The sequence below is a fragment of the Macaca nemestrina genome, chromosome 8 (genome assembly GCF_043159975.1).
Source record: "Macaca nemestrina isolate mMacNem1 chromosome 8, mMacNem.hap1, whole genome shotgun sequence".
NCBI classification, from domain to species: domain Eukaryota; kingdom Metazoa; phylum Chordata; class Mammalia; order Primates; family Cercopithecidae; genus Macaca; species Macaca nemestrina.
Window position 1 is genome coordinate 153,372,760 of NC_092132.1, and position 22,340 is coordinate 153,395,099.

The 22,340-nt window shown below is 44.3% G+C and overlaps 1 protein-coding gene across 5 annotated transcripts in view; it reads right to left on the reverse strand.

The window, feature by feature from the left end:
- The window catches only part of LOC105491902 (DLG associated protein 2), a 921,137-nt gene that overhangs the window by 791,372 nt on the left and 107,425 nt on the right, over nt 1-22,340 (reverse strand). For 4 of the 5 annotated variants that reach the window (XM_011758618.3, XM_071068682.1, XM_071068680.1 and 1 more), the window contains exon 2: nt 20,985-21,086. In XM_011758618.3, coding sequence (XP_011756920.2) covers nt 20,985-20,999 — 15 coding nt within the window. In that variant the 5' untranslated portion in view covers nt 21,000-21,086. Of the gene's footprint in view, nt 1-15,871; nt 15,891-20,984; nt 21,087-22,340 lie in introns of those variants that run through there. The other variant, XM_011758615.3, reaches the window with a different exon arrangement.

The following is a 22,340-nucleotide window of genomic DNA, read 5'->3' on the forward strand; positions in this document are numbered from 1 at the left end:
TATATTGTACAATTCTGTTTACATGAAATGTCCAGAGTGGGGAAATCAACCCAGACAGAAGTGGATTCGTGGTGGCCAGACCTGGCCTGGGGAGGGGGCAGGGAGAAGAGAGGATGGCTAAGGCAGGTGGGGTTTCTTTTGGAGATGCTAAAGCCACTGAACTGTGTACTTTAAACAGGTCAACTGCACAGTATATGAGTTACATATAAGTAAATTGGTTAATAAAAGGTAACATTTACTGTACAATTTCATGTATTTGAAGTTGAAATATAAGCAAAACTAATCCATGTGGTTTGGAGTCCCCACAGTGGGGATCCTTGATGGGCGAGGAAGGACAGCATGACTGGAAAGGGGGTCGAGTGAGACTGCAGTCTACCAGTACTTCCTTATTGATCCTTGATGGGCGAGGAAGGACAGCATGACTGGAAAGGGGGTTGAGTGAGAATGTAGTCTACCAATATTTCCTTATTGATCCTTGATGGGCAAGGAAGGACAGCATGGCTGGAAAGGGGGTCGAGTGAGACTGCAGTCTACCAGTACTTCCTTATTGATCCTTTATGGGTGAGGAAGGACAGCATGGCTGGAAAGGGGGTCAGTCGAGACTGTAATCTACCAATATTTCTTTGTTGATCTGGCTGCTGAGCAGAAGGCTGTGCTCCTTCCATGAAAATTCAGTGGCTGTGAACTTAATGACTGGCCTTTTTGCAGGTATGTCATAGTTCAATAAAAATGTCTTTTAAAAAAAGTAAATCGAATCGATGTATACATGAACCATCCCTACTATTTTGACTCAGTTTCACTTCCTAATAGAGAAATTACTAATTCCTCCCTCTCACAAACACACTTCCTTTCTAACTCATTCACTGCAATGGCAGAGCTGACAGATACTTCGTGGTAACAAAGTAAACAAAAATATGTTAGGCAAATGAAAAAAATTAGTAGACCACTTCACATCAAAAACATTTTTGGCAACAGGTACTATTAAATGACAAAAATCATTTACAAAATAATTTACATCTGACACATTAAAACATATTACCAACGTTTTAAAATATTTAATCCCCTAAATAATCCATTAAAATGTGTCTAAAACACGACAGATAAACATCAATGACTTAAACATATCTTTTCCATACAGTTACTCCTATTGACAGCTTAAAACAATACACGTGAAGAAATGTAAAGATATCATGTAGCGAGGACACAGTGACAGAAAGCCTAAGGCTTTCTTTTTAAATACTCCTTTACAACTACTCAGTGTGAGGAATGTGGTGAATGCAGCGACACAGCTTTCAGTCCTCCCAGACCAATTATATCGCACATCACATCACACAAAGCAACAAGACAGCAAAACCCAAAAACCATTTACAGCAACTAGGTGACCAGACAGCCCAAGGAGTGTAAAACATGGGGAAGTACAAGGACCACCAACCACCCAAGATCTGCATGGCGTCCATGTCCAAGGACAGAGGGGCAGTGACTGGTGAGGGACAGGCCAGGCCCGGTGGAACCCCAGGAGAGGCCGTGGCGCCCACTCCACATCGTGGCACAGTGGCCCAAGCCAGGCTGCAAAGCCGGAAGGGGATTTGCCTACCAGCAGTCAGTGAGCAGAGGGGTCTCCCCATAGACAGCCCCCGTGAACTCCTGAGGCTGATCAGCCACACCGCCCTTCCAGGAAAGGGTCTGAGGTGATAATAGGTCTGAGGGAAAAACACCTCCATGAAACCAGGGGAGGGGAACAGAGCCAGGAAATCTTAGAAGTCAAACTGCCACCTTCTTAACTCCACAGGAAAACGACAGAAGGGAGAGCTCTAGGAAGTCGGAAAAGCTCTCCCGGATTCTGCTTTCTTCCCAAAGTTCAGCTACATCAAGGTCACATAAAAACAAGCAACAGAAAGCTATCATCATGGTCAAATCAATCCAATAAAAGTTACTATGGAAAACAAAGAAGCCGAATAACACCCCTGCCCGCAAACAACAAAAGCCGCTAGAGAGGCACATCCACAAAGTCAGGCAAAACTACCACCTGCTGCTGTAAAACAAGCTGGAAGACACTAAGAAGATTACATAAGGCAGAAAAGAACAATGTAAATCAGAATTAGAAAAACTTAAAACTGAAGCAACGGAACTCAGGCAAAAACTTTTAGAAATAAATGATAGCTCATTTCAGAAATGAAGAATAAAATAGAGGAAACAAGAATGAATAATCACAAATGATGCATTAAGAGAAATATACGGTTAAAAAAAGAAAACCTCTAAAAATGAAGTTGCAAATATTAGACAGGCAAAGAAAACAGAAAGAACAGATAATAGGAATCTCTAAAAGTGAAAATCAAAGCAGCAGAAGAGAACAAACGTTAAACGCTATAATTCATAAATGTTCCCTGAAAATTTAAAAGTTTGACTATATATTGAAAGAACAACCATGTACCAGAGAAATTAACTCAGAACGATGAACACCAAGGCATATAATAATATGGTTACTGAGCAATAAAGACAGTAAAAGTCCTTTGGCATCGAGGCAGAAAGATGAGTGACTTTTAAGGGAAACAGATTCAAGCACTTGCCTGTTCAATAGCATCGTTCAGGTTAGAGGAATACAGAATAACACCTTTCAGATCCGCCAGGAAAGTAAATATAAGCCAATCATTGCATACGCAGCAAACCTGTCCTTCGGGTATAAAGGACACAGAAAAACTGACAGCAACGCATAATCACTCAAGGAGTATTGTTCCCATGAGGATGTTTTGAAGAAAGTTCTAGACAACAAACTCCAGGGAACCACAGTGACTAGAGAGATGGTGGCCTAAGGGCGAGTAGTTAGGAGTAAACATGTGGCTGCTCATAGAACCCTAAGTGATGACCAGAAGGGAAAGAATGCAGAATTTAATGGATCTGCTCTGACAATGCCAATATATTATGGCACTAAAAATGCAGGACACGGGGAAGCATGTGAGAAAGGTACTTGTTGTCTTCCATAGTCACACTGGTGGCAGTGTCCATATCATTATGTTAAGACTGCCAGGTGCACGATGTAGGAGAGAGGAAATGTTTAATTATGGACCACTGTAACTCTATTATATCTTGTGCTCTTGAGAATCAGGATACCCAGCATGGAAAACAACAGACACAAATGTGATATGAAATAGCTGTAGTAAAAAGTATTCCAAATTCCTAAGTTCAAATTGGAAGTACCAGTATTAATTAATGTGATAGTTAGTCTTCAAAAATTCACATGCTGCTGGGTGTGGTGGCGGCACCTGCAGTCCCAGCTACTCAGAGGCTGAGGCAGGAGAATCGCTTGAGCCCAGGAGTTCAAGGCTGCAGTGACCCAAGGTCACACCTGAATGGCCACTGCACTCCAGCCTGGGCAATATAGCAAGACCCCATCTCAAAAAAAAATCACATGTATTTCTAGCTTTGCCTTACAAGGGTCTAGAAACAATGACCTTCATGTAGCAATGTACACCGCTAGTAACCGGGTCGTGTTCTTGAAATGCCAGTTTCACTAAACAAAGCAGAGCTCCTTAGATAACAGATAATTCCAAGTCTGGGACAGAACTTGGGCAACATGAACATCTATCAAAGGCTGCCAGGGATGTGTCCCAAGGACTCAGTAGCCAAGAGAAGAGGGCCCCACTGGTCACAGATGGATGAATGTGAGCATCAGTATGAGCGACCATCACAATGTGCTGAGATGCCAAACGTGCGCCATGCATGAGTTCATCATAATTTTAATGAATTGGTCCTCTTTGGAGGGTGAGAGAAACCAATTCATTACTTGATAACTTTTAAATTCAGGGGAAGAATCGAGAATTTATCTTGCCTTTCCCATATGAACCGCTCCATTTCATAATGAAATAGATGAAGGGCTATTATTTTATAGAAAGAAATCCAATTTATATATGAGAAATAAAAGGTAAAATCAAAATATTACCACTCCTCAACCCCCAGCGAATTAACGGGCCTAGGCTCTCATCAATCAATACTTTCTGACATCACCAAGAGAGCAAGAGCTAGACACACTGTCCCTGGATGAAAGGGCACAGGCATGGCTGAGTCCTGCCAAACAGAATACACAAGGGGATCCAGTCTCTGGATCCAGCTGCCAAGGCTGAAAACACAGAGGAATGCACGATGTGCACTGTGTAGACATGCTCACAAAATCCAGCGTGTGGGGAAACGTGCAGGCGTGCACCGTGTAGACGCGCTCGCAGAATCCAGAGTGTGGGGAAACGTGCAGGCGTGGGCCATGTAGACACACTGGTAGAATCCAGCTTGTGGGGAAACGTGCAGCCCAAACGACCCAGGGAAAGAGGAGCAGTAGAAGAGGCTGTGGGTCAAAAGAGACCTAAAAGACATCTCAGTGGAGACAAATCTGAAGGCTGAGCTGCAGAGACAGGGAATGCTCATGTGGGTGATAAAATGATGAATAAACATGAAGAAATGATAATCATGAGCATCATGACAGGGGCACTTAGGGCGGGAGCAAGGGTGCTGACTAGGACGAGGCACACAGAGGGACAGGTGGCACCGTCCTGTTTTTCACCAAGGCGGCGATTCATCTCACCAAACTTCTGTACCCTTTGGCTAGACTCTTCCCATCCATCTAATCCCAGGCCTGGGAACCACCATGGTACTCTCTGATTCTGTGAGCTCAATGTTTCAGATTCCATGTATAAGTGAGGACAGGCGCTATTTGTCTTTCTGTGCCTGGTTTATTTCACTCAGCATAAAGTCCTCCAGATTCATCCAAAGGATAAAAATTCTTTTGTCTTTTTAAAGGCTGAATAGTATTCAGCATATGCATCTATATTGGCACATTTTCTTTATCCATTCACCTGCTGTTGGACACCTAGAATGATTGTATATGTTGGCTATTATAAATAATGCTGCAGTGAACATAGGAATGCAGACATCTCCTCAACACACTGAGTTCATTCCTTTGGATTTGAGCCAAGAAGTGGGACTGCTAGATCACATGGTAGTTCTATTTCTATTTTTTTTGGAACCTCCATACTGTTTTCATAATGGCTACTCTAATTTACATTCCCACAAAGCACTAGGGTTCCCTTCTCTCCACCTCCTCACCAACACTTGTTGTCTTTTGGTTTTCAGTAACAGCCATCCTAACAGGTGTGAGGTGATATCTCACTGGGGTCATATGTAAGCTTTTCCTGATTTAACAAAATAACAGGTAAACTCATTGATAAGAATTCTGAGCATCTAATCACTGTGATTAACTTCTGCTTACAGACTGGCTAAAAGCAGCACCTTGCCGTTTCAGATGCTGTTTGTCATAACCACAGACATGCTCTCACTCCCCAGGAAGTTACTAGCAGGGGAATCACAGTCCAGCTTTAATTAATTGTCTTTACTTCTGTCTTCTGTCAGCCATGATGTGCAAGCAAGAAGGCTCTTTTTCCCTCATTAAAGAAAGTTCTTCATCACTTGTTCTTTCAAGTCTTAAGGGATCCCTGTTTGCAGTAAAAGAAGTTTAATTACATTAACACGACAATCTAGTTAGGAGTAAAAACAAAAATGTGCAAGAGCTTTTCCCTTTTTTTGGTGTTCCTGAGCACTTGTCCAAGCTAGAAAGGGAAATCCACTGGATCTATAATTAATATTTTTTACTTTAAAGCTTATCAAACAATGTATATTATAGAGTAAATGAGATTCCTGAAGACCTGTATATTATCAATGTATGGCAGTGGTTCACAACCCTGGCTGTACAATGAAATTTTTCAGGAAGCACTAAAAAAAATAATAATAATACTGATGCCAGGACCACACCCCAGAACAAGTGAATCAGGATTTGTGTGAGAGGAGTAGCTGATTTCTGTTAGGTTTTAACCATGAGATTTCTAAACACAATGAGTTCATTATGCTGAAAGAGAAAAAGGTTCTGACCATTTTTCATTTTAAAAACATTAAGAACTTAACAAAATAATAACCATAATTTACAGCAAGCTTTACTTACTGAGACAGTCTTAGACAGTATCTAAACTTTAGTTATGGAGGGACAAATGGAAAGAAATGAAGTGAGAAGAAGGAAGAAGGGGGAGAGGAAGGAAGCAACAAAGGGAGGGGAAAGACAAGAAGTGCAATGCCAGCATCCCTTAAATTATTGTAAAGTATGTTTAGGACATCATCAGGAGTCTGCACATATTTAATTCAATTTCCACCATCGTCCACACTACAGGATCCACGCACAGTACCTCATTTAACATTTGTTTACCAAATATTAATATATACGAGTTTCAGGCTGTGAGCAGTGGCTCACACCTGTAATCCCAGCACTTTGGGAGGCCGAGGCAGGCAGATCACTTGAGGTCAAGACCAGCCTGGCCAACATGGTGAAACCCCCTCTCTACTAGAAAAAAAAAAATTGCCGCCCGTTGTCGAGCGTGCCTGTAATCCCAGCTACTCAAGAGGCTGAGGCAGGAGAATCGCCTGAACATGGGAGGCAGAAGTAGCAGTAAGCCAAGATCACGCCACTGCACACCAGCCTAGGCAACAGAAGGAGACTCCATCTGAAAATATATATATAAATATATATAGACACACACACACACACACACACACACACACACATTTCTACAATGTGCCCAACACAGCAGCCAGCCTGGGAAGCCAGGATGGACCAGAGACGCTGCCTGCAGCCTGAGTGCGGCCTTAGGTCAGGCAGGTAAATAAAAGCACGTCTGCACTGCTACTTACTAAAGTAGGGATGGTGATGAACATAACTATAAAAATGTTGAAGGATTCTGAGACATAATTTTTCATATTACATTCTCCAGCATTCTCATCGTGCTTCAGTTTGGAGTCTTGGTCAAAACCGATGTTTAATAAATTCAATGAACAACATTTATTATGAATCAGGAACCACAAAAAGTGCCAGGAACACAAAGATGAATGAAACACATTCCTTATCCACAAGGTGCGGCCCCTTCTTCGGCAGGATACACAGGTCCAAGGACCTGCCAGGCTGCCTCGAACACCTGGCCGAGCTCATGCCAGCAGCACTGGGCACATGGCCCGCGAGATCCCGAGGCCTGAGCGCATCCGCTCCCAGGATCCCGGCAGGAGGAAGGCGCTGCCACCCACGTGTCACAGATGGGAACACGGAGATGCCAGGGGTGGCGCCCTGCCCCTGCCCAGGAGACGGGAGGTGGTCGAGATGCGACTCAACCCCCGGAATCTGGCTCCAGAATCTGTGTTTCTAGCCATGGCATTATCTTGCCAAGTAAAAGAAGAACATTGTTTTTCTACCAGGGAATGTTAGAGGTGGGATCTTCCAACCAGAACAGCACCAGGTGTGCGCATGTGCCCTGGGAGAGACCAGCCAGGAGAGGCAGAACGGAAGAAAAACACGAAAGGAGACGAGCGCTGAGTCTGGTATCCTCCTTCGGTAAAGTGACCAGAAAAACAAAAGATCTCCGTTTGGTGCCATCTTTAAATAAGCAGCTCGTTAACGCGGTGCTCGCATGAAACGCCCTCGTCTCCTTAGCAACGCGGCCCTGGCCCCAACATGGCCCTCTCTCTCCAAAGCCCTTCCAGGGTCAAAGGGCAGCGCCGCAGGCCCGGAAACGGAAGTAGGAGCACCCCACCCCCACCCCCTGCCCACAGGGCCTGTTCCCCAGCTCGGCTTTATTCCCACGAGACACGCTGGCCTGAGAGGGTCACCCTGGCAAAGCCTCAGCCTTCTGTGCCCCCGCACCTGCCAGGCCTCGAACACTTGCCAAGATCTCAGGAACCTGGCACACAGGAGCCCCCGGGCCCCATCCCTGCCAGGGTACCTGCAGGACCTGCAGAGCATCGCCCCGTCCAGTGCCTCTTCCAGGACAAGGGCCCAGGGCCCTGAGACCTGCTATCCCACGGACACCCGCAAGGCAGGGCCCAGGACCAAGCCGACATCTCACCCGATGGCCGCACAGCGTCTACTCCACAGGGAAGAACGTGGACGGGCAAAGTCACCTCCCGCCTGAGCCTTGCCGGGTACTGCAAGCAGGAGGCGGCCGGGGCTTTTGGCCGAGTCCCCAGCCCGCAGCTGCATTCTCCGGCTTTTCCCGGTATCTGTAGGATTCGGTGTTTACATTTAAGACCAGAGAAAAAGCGTTCACGAACAACCCAGCTGTTGTGCCGCTGCTGTGCTCCATGGCTGCCGGTGTCCTTTACATCTCGGCGTTTATTCTGAGTAATTGCGGATCCATTCACCCTCACGGACAAAAAGTCTTCCAAGGAAGGAACGTGTCTCAGACCCAAAAATGACCAAACCTGTGAGAAAACGTCTGCGTTTGACACATGAAGCGATGGATACACAAACATTGCAGTTCTGACAGCGTAACAGGAAAGCAGTTCTGAGAGGGCCACGGTGAGCCTGGACCCACACGAAAGAACGCGCCACAGACTGGCTGGTACGGGGAGAAAGCATGAACTCCAGAGAAGGGAAAGCCTGAATTAACTGTAAATTAATAGCCATAAATACTCTTTAATAACTCTTAAGTATTTCAGAAATTTGGTGACACAGCCTAGCACAGAGAATAGCAAAATTCCAAGTTCACAGGTAGCAAACCTGAAGTTCAGGAAGAGAACTCGTTTTAAGAGTGCCTCAAAACCCACACGCAGAGAGACGCCCTGTCAGCAGGGCCAGCCACAAACGAACCCCCGGACACAGGAGCACAGGGGACCCAGGAGCACGGGGGACCATGGACTACAATACCACCACCAAAAACCTGAAACGTCAAGATGGGAGAGGGAGATGGAGAGAGGGGTGGGGTGGGGAGCATTCTAGGGGGCGGTGTGAAGCACCGTGCAGAATCTAAAATAGGGCCTGGCCTGGGAGCGATGTCCTCATGTTTTGATTTTTTACCTCCCTTCTCCCAATGTCTCTGAAGAAAGCCACTTCAACCCCAAATGTTGGCTTACTAGATTTTGGAAGCAAATAATATTTGAATAGAAGTGGATAATATTTTAAGTATATAAAGAGAAACTTAAATATTTAAAAGTAAATGTTTTAAATGGTAGGCAATAGTTCAACTAAAGTTTTATTCCTTACTACTCAGTTTGGTGAATTCAGTTCAGTGCATGGTACCAGAGGAGGAGCATTAACTCCATCCAGATGACAGCAGCCCCCCTCCACAAACACCCATGCATATTAACACATGTGCACACTAACATACATGCACACTAACATGTGCACACATGTGAGCAGTAACCTGCATGCACCTGTGCACCCCAACATACATGTACACACAGAGACAGGCACACATACATGTGACACAATGTGACAGCCTTGCTTGGGTTAAGTCTCATTCTAGAAAGCATTTTTTTGTTTTTAAACTATTTCAATCTTTATTGTAGGTTAACAGTTACATGTGCAGGTTTGTTACATGGATATACTGCATGAGGCTGAGATTTGGGGTACGAATGATCCTGACGTCCAGGTACTAAGCATAGTACCCAATAGGATCCTGTCAGGTACTGAGTGTAGTACCCAATAGGGCATAGCACCCACTCAGCCCCCTCCTCCCTAGCAACAAGGAGGTGGTCCAGGGCTGCATTTCCCAGAAGGTTTCCTTTTTTTGCACTGATTTGGTCAAGGAAGACAGGGTGTTTTAAAGGTAGAAAGATCTAACCACTCTTAAAAACAATCACAGGTTAAAGTGCAGGTAGGTAGAACACAGCAGTGAGATTTGCACTTAACGTTTAAGCTGAATAGCATTAATTCTGTTCACCAAAAATGTCCTGAATGATGTGCTCATGGCACTGAGGAAGGCAGGCACATGTGTCGGCCTGCATTTGCTCAGATCCTATTACCAACTTCATGGAACTATAATGGCTTAAACTTCTCAGCTTGTCTTTATGCCTGGCTCAAATTTTGCATGTTAAAGCCCACAAATTAAAACAGCCACATGCTGGCACGCAGGACCAGCTCTGCCCCAAGTGAGGGGCAGGGGGCGTGTGGGGTCACAAAAGCCAGCGCTGCTCTACTGGGACTGGTCAGCCCGTGGTCTAGTCCTCCGCTTCTTCCATGAGTGGAGACACAAAATGACTGACTAGGATTGCATCCTGAGACAAGCTCGGTGTACTAGGCAACGCTGAGTTGCCTGGGAACGTGATTCAGCCTGGTTTCCGTTTCCCCTAATGAATCCCACTCCTTGGTTACTGATTGAATCGGGCAACGTCTCCAGGCCTCTGCGTGTCCCACACAAGGGCGAGCCCACTGCACCAATGAAAAGGCACGAATTCTCATCCCACTGAGGAGCCACCAGCTCCATAAATAATTTTTCTTTTTTACCACTTGGAAAATGGCAAAGAGGCTAATCCAACCTGTCATGTTCTGAGATTAAAAGATGAAAAACTTCCTTTGCAACTATTTTCCCAGGAAATACAGAAATTTTGTCTAAATCCATGGTAAAAATAAAATCTCTAAAGATGAAAGGTATGCATACATTTAAATAAAAAACAAGTCCTCTGGCAGCAGGATAATGACTCCCAAAGAAGTCTACACTGTGATCTTCAGAAGCTGAGAATTGGTGACCTCACATGGCAGAGGGACTTTGCAGAGGGGAGAAGCTGAGGGTCCTGAGATGAGACGGGTGATCCTGGACTAGCCATGGCCCACTCTAATCACAAGAGTCCTTAAGCCAGAGAACCTTGAGCCACAGGTGCAGCATCAGAGACGCCCCCACCCCACCCTCTGCTGCTGGCTTTGCACACGGAGGTGGGGCCACAAGCCAAGGCAAGCATAGGACCCTCCAAAGCTGGGAAACGCTGAGAAACAGGTCCCCCCAGAACTTCAAGAGGAGCTGGCCTGGCTGACGCCTGGATTTTAGCCCAGCAAGACCACTGTTGGACTTCCAACCTCTAGAACTCTAAGATAATAAATGTGTATTGGTTAAGCTAAGAAGTGTGTGGTAATTTGTTACAGCAAAGAGCCTGAATTCTCTCAGGAAATGGGTACTGGAGTGCTGACTCCCCCAGTGTGCCTTCCCAAAGTCTTAGGAATAACTGGGTGATGTCACCACTACTCTGACAGAGCTCTCAGACATCAGCATTAATCATATGTCTGCCATTTTTTAGAAACACTGTGAACACACCATGAAGACAGGTAAGCCCTGTCTCAACCCCAGTGCTGCTCGCAGGGATGATGGGAGGATGTGGTGCTTGTCAGAGGTGTTTACTGGGTTTACACCTTCATCTACACAAACTTGAAATCCAGATCAGTGTGCTGTGTGAGAAACCAGAGTGAACGAGGGGCCCTGTAGCCATCATCCCATTACAAATAACTGACTCCCAGGAGGAAGAGCCCACCCCATGTCCATACACCCCGTGCCATCTCTCTCCTCCTAGTTGATCCCACAGTGTCTTCACTGCTTAGCCCCCACCCAAAGCTGAGCACGGTCTCCTGTCAGGGACCAGCAGAGGCTCTCAGCGTGTGCTGCCTACTGCAGCTGACATTCTTACACAAACACAGTCGTCCTCACTTCCTCCACAGGCACTCTGAAAAGGGAAATAAAGCTTTAACATAAGCGTTTATCAAAAAAATCAATGCAAAAGAAAAGTGACAAGTGGATATCCTATGACCACCATTAACATTTTCCCAAAATAAAAGATAATCTGACATTAGAAAACTTTTAATAGTATCATTTCTCAGTAAATACAACAGTGGATTCACCAATCAGAGGCAGAGACAAGCAAAGACTTGACTTACAGATACACCTAAATAAATCCAGAAGAACGCAGGCGATGACTGTAAACAATAAAATTTAAATGTGACATCTGGAAACTGGATCCCTTCCTTATACCTTATATAAAAATTAATTCAAGATGGATTAAAGATGTAAACGTTAGACCTAAAACCATAAAAACCCTACAAGTAAACCTAGGCAATACCATTCAGGACATAGGCATGGGCAAGGACTTCATGACTAAAACACCAAAAGCAATGGCAACAAAAGCCAAAATAGACAAATGGGATCTAATTAAACTAAAGAGCTTCTGCACAGCAAAAGAAACTACCATCAGAGTGAACAGGCAACCTACAGAATGGGAGAAAATTTTTGCAATCTACCCATCTGACAAGGTCTAATATCCAGAATTTACAAGGAACTTAAACAAATTTACAAGAAAAAAACAAACAACCCCATCAAAAAGTGGGCAAAGGACATGAACAGACACTTCTCAAAAGAAGACATTTATGCAACCAACATATGAAGAAAAGCTCATCATCACTGATCATTAGAGGACTGCAAATCAAAATCACTTTGAGATGCCATCTCATGCCAGTCAGAATGGTGATTATTAAAAAGTCTAGAAACAACAGATGTGGGTGAGGCTGTGAAGAAATAGGAACAGTTTTATACCGTTGGTGGGAATGTAAATTAGTTCAACCATTATGGAAGACAGTGTGGTCATTCCTAAGGATCTAGAACTAGAAATACCATTTGACCCAGTGATCTCATTACTAGGTATATACCCAAAGGATTATAAATCATACTACTATAAAGACATATGCACATGTATGTTTACTGCAGCACTATTAACAATAGCAAAGAGTTGGAACCAACTCAAATGTCCATCAATGATAGAGACTGGATTAAGAAAATGTGGCACATATACACCACGGAATACTATGCAGCCATAAAAAAGGATGAGTTCATGTCCTTTGCAGGGACATGGATGAAGCTGGAAACCATCATTCTGAGCAAACTATCACAAGGACAGAAAACCAAACACTGCATGTTCTCACTCATAGGTGGGAACTGAACAATGAGAACATGTGGACACAGGGCAGGGAACATCACACACTGGGGCCTGTCAGGGGCTGGGGGACTGGGGTTGGGATAGCATTAGGAGAAATACCTAATGTAAATGACAAGTTGATGTGTACAGCAAACCAACATGGCACATGTATATACTTATGTAACAAATCTGCACGTTGTGCACATGTACCCTAGAAATTAAAGTATTTAAAAAAAAAAAAAGAAAAAAGTAACAGCTGGACTGATCATGGTGACTCACGCCTATAATCCCAGCACTTTGGGAGGTGAAGGCCGGCAGATCACCTGAGGTCAGGAGTTCAAGACCAGCCTGGCCAACATGGTGAAACCCTGTCTCTACTATAAGTACAAAAAAATTACCCAGGTATGGTGGCCTGTGCCTGTAATCACAGCTACTTGGGAGGCTGAGGCAGGAGAACTGCTTGAACCCAGGAGGCGGAGGCTGCAGTGAGCTGAGATTGTGTCACTGCCCTCCAGCCTGGGTGACAGAACAAGACTTCATCTCAAAAAAAAAAAAAAAAGAAAGAAAAAGTTACAGCTGAATGTTTAAATAGGGTTTGTTGGCAAAGAAAGGCTTTTAAAGTAAGGCACCAAAGTCAGCTATTTTACTTCTTACATAAGTAACAAAATAACTCAAATGGCAATCTGAGAAACAAAAATACTTGAATTGTAAATATATGAAAAAAGGTTAATACCTCGTTTTGATTTCAAAAGAATAAAATAAACATCCTAATAATATTGAAATGAGAAAATAGACCATGCAAGGAATGCACCAAAAAAAAAAAAAAGGAAAATAAGGAAGAAACATACTCAGTAGCACCCGTAACTTAAATAAATAGAGTTGCAAATTATGTATAATCTGCCATACCAAGAACTATACCAAGAATTTAAAAAGCAAATGTTAAAAATTAAAATAATTGAACTCACAGAGATAGAGAGTAGAATGATGGCTCCAGTGGCTGGGAAGGGTCATGGGGGTTGGGGGGAACTGGGGATGGTTAGTGGGTCCAAAAAAATGGAAAGAATGAATAACGTCTAATATTTGATAGCACAACAGGAGTGATTATAGTTTAATAATGTAATTGTACATTTTAAAATATCTAAAATGGTATAATTGGATTGTTTGTAAAAAGCAAAAAGGATAAATGCTTGAGGGGATGGATGCCCTACTGACACCGATGTGATTATTACACATTGCATGCCTATGTCAAAATGTCTCATGTATCTCATAAACATATACATCTACTATGTACCCACAAAAATTAAAACTTAAAAGTTAAATAAAAAGCAAATGTGACATGTACAATATTGGTGAGAGGGCAAATAGGTACATTTGCCTAGAAACTATATTAAAACTTTACAATGAAGATCTTTAAAAATCTCCACACCTTTTGAAATATTTTAAGTCCCAAGAGCTATTCTAAGGAAATAATTAAGTACCCAAATAGAGGTAATTTATCCAAGCATTATCTACATCACTGGAGAATTGAACATTGTTGTCAATAACGAGAGACTGGTACATAAACTGAGGTGTGCCCATGTTATGGGGAACCTCACAGCTATGAACACATTTTGAATATTTGATTGACAAGGAAAGTACCATAATATACTGTAGTTATTATAATAGGCACAAGATATCTATTTTCATTAATATAAACTGTGAACCTATATGTGACTAAGAACATAGAAAATGTGGAAAGTAAACCAAAATGTCAATAACACTCATCTCTGAACCTTCCATCTTTTCTTCATTTTGTTAATTTTTCTATGGTAAGACATATTGCTTATATAGTTTGAAAAAAGAAATAACTAACAAAACAATTTATGGTTTTCACAATTTCTAGAAGTAAAGCTCTGAATTTGATAGAAAGTACTTTTACCTTTATAATGTGTATGCTTACTTTTAAATAATAAACTTGTTTCCTAACTTGTTGAAGTAAAAGTCTTAGAATTCTCTACTTATAAATAAGCACAATGGGTATTCATCATCCCATACCCAGAAGGCCTTGTAATAAGACAAGTGTTCTCTTTCCTTGAGAAACAGAGAGACCTCGGGGCATTTGGTCAAAGCTTGTCACCTTCACAGGTGATGAAATGGGACAGGTGGAACAAACTTCATCAGGGTCAAAAAAGAGACTGACAAACCTGAACTAGAACTCGGTTTCCAACAGCCAGGCAAATATTGATCACTTTCACACATTCTGCCTCCACTTTATTTTGTAACATGAGAAACTGGATTCCTTACCACTCTAACAGGCAACGTCAGTTATCTCACAGTGTTCTTGCTAGTTAAGGGAGAAATGGAAGAAAACACTATGGATTTCTCCTGGTTTCGCCTCATAAACAATGAAACCAAATTGGACTCGTGGGTTTAATAAAAAAAAATTAGGTCTGTCAAAGCTAAACACACTTTAAAAAATTAGAAGCCATTCCCAAACCCTAACTAAAAGCCAATGATTCATTACCTGGTAGAAATTAAAAAATAATATATTTTAATACAGAGCTGCTTTTTGGTACATGATTACATATAGACACTTAAGATAATAAATGTGTCATCCTTAGTTTCTTTTCCACATAGTCTTTGTCTCTGAGCAACATAGATCTATTCAGTTACCTGGAGGAAAGAGAATTTTCTTTTGCAAAATAAATTAGATTTCTTCATTCAGAATTATTGTGGGTTGACCCAGAACTAATGCTAAGAATTCATGCTATAATTTATCTTATTTCAGATGAGACAAAATATCAAAATGCAGTCATTCTTATGCTTGTCTAAACACAACAGAAATGTAAATACTGGTCTAAGTTCTGCATGAAGATTGCAACTGCAATAACTACCACAGAAAGGGTTATAAATGCAATTACACTGAACTATCATATCATTGAAATAATCATTTGAATAAGTTCAGTAGGTTGTCTCAAAGACATTTTATTGTTATTCCCAAAAGTCCAAATGTGTATTTTAAAAATAATCCATTTAAATGAATTTGCATGCAAGTCTGCTACCATTCAATGCCCTAAGAACACCCATGAAAAATCCTCACACTGAAGACAAACAGTTCTATATCAAGGTTATATGATCTCCTTACCCTTCTTATTCACACTCCAGAAGACACCTAAGTGTTATAGGTTAGGTAATAAAAGAAGCCTGTTTCAGCATTTTGGTCTGGATGATTCTTGGCTGTGGGGCCGTCCAGGCACTGTAGGCTGCTCGGTGGCATCTTCCACCATGACCCATCGGATGCCGGAAGTAAACGTCCTCCAACCGTGTGACCAAAAATGTCTCCCCACCTGGCCAAATGTCCCCGGGGACAAAACTGCCCCCATTTAGAACCACTGCCACAAGGGGAAACAGCGTACGTCCCCGGAGATGTGGGGCAAGCCCTCCCCTAGTTGTGAAACACCGCCTCTAGCGAGAGGAACGCCTCCTCTGCCTCCTCTAGCCAGGGGAGCGCCTCCTCTGCCTCCTCTAGCGAGGGGAGCGCCTCCTCTGCCTCCTCTAGCGAGACGGCATGGAAAGCCCGGATGTTTCTACGAAAACATTCATGAGGAAAACTGGCGCGAGGCTGGGAAATGAGGACACCCCTCAGTTTCTCTCTTCTTCCTCAAATCCACATAAATGACAGAGGTCTAAGAAGAAATCCCCAACATAGCTGGGACACAGGAACATGCAGGCCACCGATGAAACACAGCACCGAGGTCCCTCAAGCAGCAGGAGAGACAAGTCAGCCTGACCGAGTGAAGCACAGACGGGCAGAGAGGGCTGCGAGAGGGGTCGCGGGCCCCTCCAGACACCAGGCTGCAGCCACAGGCAGAAGGCAGGGCTCCCAGCTAATTCTGCTCAGCAAAACAATTACTTCCAAGAATGTCACAGAAACACAAAATACCCAGCACCCAAAAAGGTGGAAATTCACAGGGAAACTCTGTAACACTAAATGCCTGTGGGGAAAGTCTCACATCTCTGACCTCAGCTTTGACCTTTAAAAAACCTGAAAAAGAAGAGCAAATTAAAACCAAAGTGAATGAAAGGAAGGAAATCATAAAGACCAGGACAGACATGAGTTGCTTTGAAGCAGGGAATATAAACATAACAATGAAAATCAGTAAAACCAAGCCCAAAGGAAGGAAATCTGGACGTCAAAGAGGTATCTGCATGCCCATGTTTACTGCAGCTCTGTTTACAACAGCCAAGATCTGGAATCCACCTAAGTGTCCATCCACAGACAAATGGATACAGAAAATGTACACATACACAGTGGAGTACTATGCAGCCATAAAAAAGAATGAGATCCTGTCATTTGCAGTAATATGGATGGAACTGGAGTTCATTGTGGTATGTGAAATAAACTGGGCACAGAAAGATGAACACAGCATGTTCTCAATTATTTGTGGGAGCAAAAATTAAAACCCTGAACTCATGGAGATAGAGCAGAAAGATGGTTACCAGGGTAGTGGAGGGTAAGAAGGGCTGGTTAATGCGCATAAAAATATAGTCAGATAGAATGAATAAAATCTAGTATTTGATGCCACAACAGGGTGACTACAGTCAACAGTAATTTCTTGTATGTTCCAAAATAACTAAAAGGGTATAATTGATTGTTTATAACACAAAGTAAAGATAAGTGCTTCAGGTGATGGATACGTTTTTATCCTGATGTGATTATTTTGAAGTGCATGCCTGTATCAAAATATCCCAAGTACCCCATAAATAAATACACCTAATATGTACCCACAATAATTAAAAATTTTAAAAAAAGAAAATCAATGAGACCAAAACCTGGTTCATTGATAAAATCAACAAAATGGATAAACCTCAGACTGAAAAGGAAGAACTGCGAGAAGACCCAAATTAGCAACATCTGGAATGAGAGGGACGATGTCGTTAGAGATAATAAAGGAACACAATGAACCTCATGCTAACAAAGTTTCTCAGTGGGTGGGGATGCTTTGCCCACAGGACTTGACGGGGCTGACGACTGCCTGGCACTCACTGCTGGAGGGAAGTGCAGCTGCCTCTGGGCAGAGGCCAGCAGCTGTGGAACAGCCTCCACGCCCAGGAAAGCCCACAGCAGAGAACTCTCTGATCCCAAATCCAAACCGTGGTGCCTATTCATCCTAAAGGTGTGCAGGTTCCCACAGAAGCGCCACCCTCCCAAGGTAGAATCTAACAGAACAACCTGATTCAGCAGCTGTGTGGCTGAACCACAGGCACGTGGGTCTTAGGCATCGAGGCACGTATCTGTCCTGACAGCCATACAGTAGCAGAGACCCTGCAGACGGTTCTGTGGGGTCATTTTGGGGACAGTGAGGGCAGAGGAAGAACCCTCCTCTGGCCGGGTCCACAGTGAGTTCTGGGGGTTTCTCAAGCCGGCTCCTGCAGGATGTGGTGGGCATCTCACTCGCACCTGGAGCCAACACAGGGTGCTGCTTGTCCCGCAGCCAGAAGACGTCGCTCCAGAGACTGCCACGGAGGTGGGCGGCTCCTCTCAAAACCTCTGTCTCCTGTCCCCTGATGCCCTGCGGCTCCCATGTCCCCTCAGGGAGTGAGGTGCCAGGGGACATGCGGGATGCTCCATGAATTGCAGCTGGAGGCTGAGCTGCCTGTGCCACCAGACCAGGGGGCAGAAAGGAAGTGGGTGTGACCACGTCCCTGGGGTGCAGGAGAGCCTCTGCTGCTGATGATGAGGGCAGCGTGTCCAGACCCGGGGTCCTCTGAATCGCTGGTACTACCACACTTACCAAGGCTTGCAGAGGATGGCAGTGACCCCAGTGACCCCACACAGAAGGAACCACCAGGAGGTCAGCAGTCGTCTTCACCAGAGGGAAAGCTCCTGGAGCCAGGACTGGGACCAGGACAAGGGGAACACAGGTGGGGGTGGGGACAGGAGTCATGAACACCGGGTCCTCAAACCATAAAGGCTGCCTGTAACACTGCTGTGTCATGTAGATACTTATACATCAAAACTAAGCCAGCGCGCTCCCTCATTTCCTGCAGGGAACCCTGGCAGCATCTAAATCGAGAGGGGCTGTGCTGACCCAGAGAAAGAAGAAGGAATGCGCCCGGGCATGGTGGGCTTACGCCTGCAATCCCAGCACTGTGGGAGGCCGAAGACATCATTTGAGCCCAGGAGTTCAAGACCAGCCTGGGCAACGTGGCAAAACCCCTTCTCTACAAAAACTACAAAAATTAGCCAGGCATGGTGGCAAGTACTTGTAGGCCCAGCTACTCAGGAGGCAGAGGTGAGAGGATCACCTGAGCCCAGGAGGTTGAGGCTGCAGTGAGCCATGATGGTACCACTGCATTCCAGCCTGAGTGACAGCGGGAGAAAAGAAGAAAGAAGGAAGAAGGAAAAAGGAAGAGGAGGAGTAAGAAGAAAGGAAAGAAGAAGGAATGTTGTCCCAGGATCCTTTAGGAGTTAGGGGACATGACAAATGCAACTGCACTTCCCCTCTGGGATAAGACTAAGTGGGAGCCCATCTTATAAGGGATAGCTGTGTCTCACGGGAGCTGCCGTTGACATCACACAACAAGAGAACAAGAGGACAGCCTGGGTGGATGGACCCAGGCCGCAGACTCCGGGCCTCCCCGGTCCTGGCTGCCCCAGGCTCCCAAATGGCCTCCCTGCACTTCTGACAGCTCCCCGTGCTGCAAATGACCCCTTTCTAAAGTGCAAGACAAAACGAAAACAAACATCAACAAAAACGTTTTGATCGACATCTCTGGCAGCTGGAGGCAGGCGCCATAGCTGTATCCTGATACCCACACATCCCTGCTGGGGTGCGTGTCCCAGGAAGGGGTCTGTGCAGAGCTCTCCGGGGTCTCCTGTTGAGCCCCACACTGCTGGAGCTGACGGAGGTCCAGGGTCTATGGGATGCCTGATTTCCTTTTTAACAAGTTATCTTCTGCTTAAACCCACCAGAGTGAGTCTTTTCTTGGCCATCAAGCACCGTAACTAACTCACAGGACAAATAAGCAATTGCCCCTAGCTGGTTACAGGGAGTTTCAGCGGAGAGTTGACGAGCATACTGTGGACTGTCTTTTCTGATCAGAGGGGAAAGCAGATATCAAAAAATAATAATGAATTCAAGCTCGCCTTACAACTCCTCAGAAGCTGTACACGGAGCTCCCAAAATCCCAGAACAAGAGCTGCCTGTTCCTGGGGTGGCAATTTGGTCTGGCAACCTGAAGTCAACACCATCTTCTGAGGCCACCAAGTAGGTACAGAAAGTATCGGAACCCTGAGCCAGAACGTGTGAAGCTGCCACCAAGTGAGACGTAAAAGAAGGAAAGAAAGAGAAGGAGATGACAGGGCAGCGGCAGCAACATGGCCCCCCTGAAATTTAGACATTTCCATCAGTGCGAAACATTTCTGGAATAAGAAATAAGATTGTATTATATATAATCCTCTCTTCCCTTCAACAAATCACGTGAAATGCCGTCTCCGTGACTGTGTGCTTCACCCACTGGCACTGCAGCAGGTAAACTGACAAAACCCTCCTCTCGAATATGCTCTTGTGGGTCTGGGGACTGCAGGAGGTGGGCACGGCTCCCTGGACAGTCCCTGCAGCACCCGGCAGCGGTCACTGTAGTATCCACAGCCCCAGGACGCTGTTGTCTGAAGGCTGTGTCCCGTCTCACCATGCCCAGGCCTGTGGCCGTGCACTCCTGTTTCCCCACATACCACCAGCTTCCACAGGAAAGCTCTTGGAAAGCCACTGGAAAATAGTTCAGACTGCTGTTTGAAAAACTCCATTCTGGCAGTATCTGGGGACAATCTGCAGTCACACGTACACTCGGTGAATGCACGGATTCATTCGGAGCACAGGCAGTGACACGGCCCAGCTCCTACCCTCCATCAGGCCTCCCGAATTTCTCAACATTCTGTCACCACTGCCAATGATAACAGAGCAACAAACACTGTGCACATGAGAAGTTTGTAAACACAGCTCTGTTTGAACAGAGAAACATCCAGCTGAAGCCGTGGGCAGTGTCCGCAGCCTCTCCTGCTTCTACTCCAGGAACACTCACCCCTCGGCCTTACCACGCCCGGCTGCCTGGCTCTTTCCAAGTCTGGCCAGGCCCCTGTCATCCCTGTGCCCCCTCCCCAGGTGAAGCGCCCATCACAGCAGGCAGGAAGCAAATGCTGGGTAAGGACCGCAGGACGGACACACAAAGGAAGCAAGAGCAAGATCACACTGTACCTGAGCAGTCCCCATTGTGGCTGGGCTGGGCGCAGGCAGAGGGTCCGCAGCCGCGAGGGAAGCCGCACAGGGCTAGGGCCAAGCCTCGGATGGCGAGAAAGCCTAGGTGAAGAATGGATAGAGATGGGGAAAATGTGATAAAAAGGGAAAATAACCCCCCCCATGGAAAACAAAAAACAAAACAAAACAAAAAAAACATGGAAAGTACATTAAAAAGTGAGACTAAGCAATAATTAATCAGCTGAAAAGAGCAATATGGCAAGAAGAAGCCGGCATAGAAACTGTATATAAAAATCACCACCAAGTGTTCGTACATCAGACCGTGGAATGGCGCACTGCGTGAGTGGATCCAGGATGTATGGTCGTGGAAACTACTATTTCCATTCTAAAGCAGGATTTGAAATGATAATAACATACGTTTACCATTTTGAAATATTGAACCAAAGAAAAATAATGAAACCATACTTTAAATCAGGAGTTATGATGATTTCTTATATAATTTGATGATAAAAACGGTATCTGTGAGCTTAGTCCAGTTCTGCAAAGAACCAAACAGATTCCAAGAAACAAGCAGTACCAGAGAATATTAATAATTGATCATTTTCTTTCCAGGAGACAAAAATGCTATGTACCCAGATGAAATTCAGTGTAGCATGTTTTTAAAAAGAAGGTGCTAATATATGATTTTTGATAAATTACAAAATTCCGTGCTCATTTTTTCCATGGCATACTAATGCATGAAATTATTATTCCCCGCCAGAAATGAATTGGAGGAAGAACGAACACTTGTGTTTTTTTTAAGGAGACTTATTAGGTTTATAAAGTTATATTGGAAAGATACGCCACTCTTCTCACTGAGCTGGTGATTGCAAAACACTCTCCTACATACACTTTATATAGCCTTAAAAACCATGATCATGTTATAGTAACTTTCCTGAAGGTCAGGGCTGCTGAACATTGCCTGCTATCTGCTGAAAATTTATTGTCACCAAAATCTCTGACCAAATATCTGTTTGATGATCAGTTAGTTAATGCCATGTAATTACTTTCAAATGTAAAATCCTAATAAGGTAAGAAAATTAGCTGACTTTTATTGTAGCAAGCACATTTGGGAAATATTCATTATAAAATAATATACAAACTGAAAATCAACCATTGCTTTCTTGTAACCAGTTAACATACGCTTTATGTGATTGTCAGTCTAAATTGCATATTCATTTCCAGGCACTCACTGTTAAACTCTCCACCTTTCTAGAATTCACATTCTGCTCTTCAAGGAGCCTTATCCACTTCCTATTAATATATCAACATTTCTCCATATCAGTACAGACAGAACTAAATCTTTCCCGGCATTAA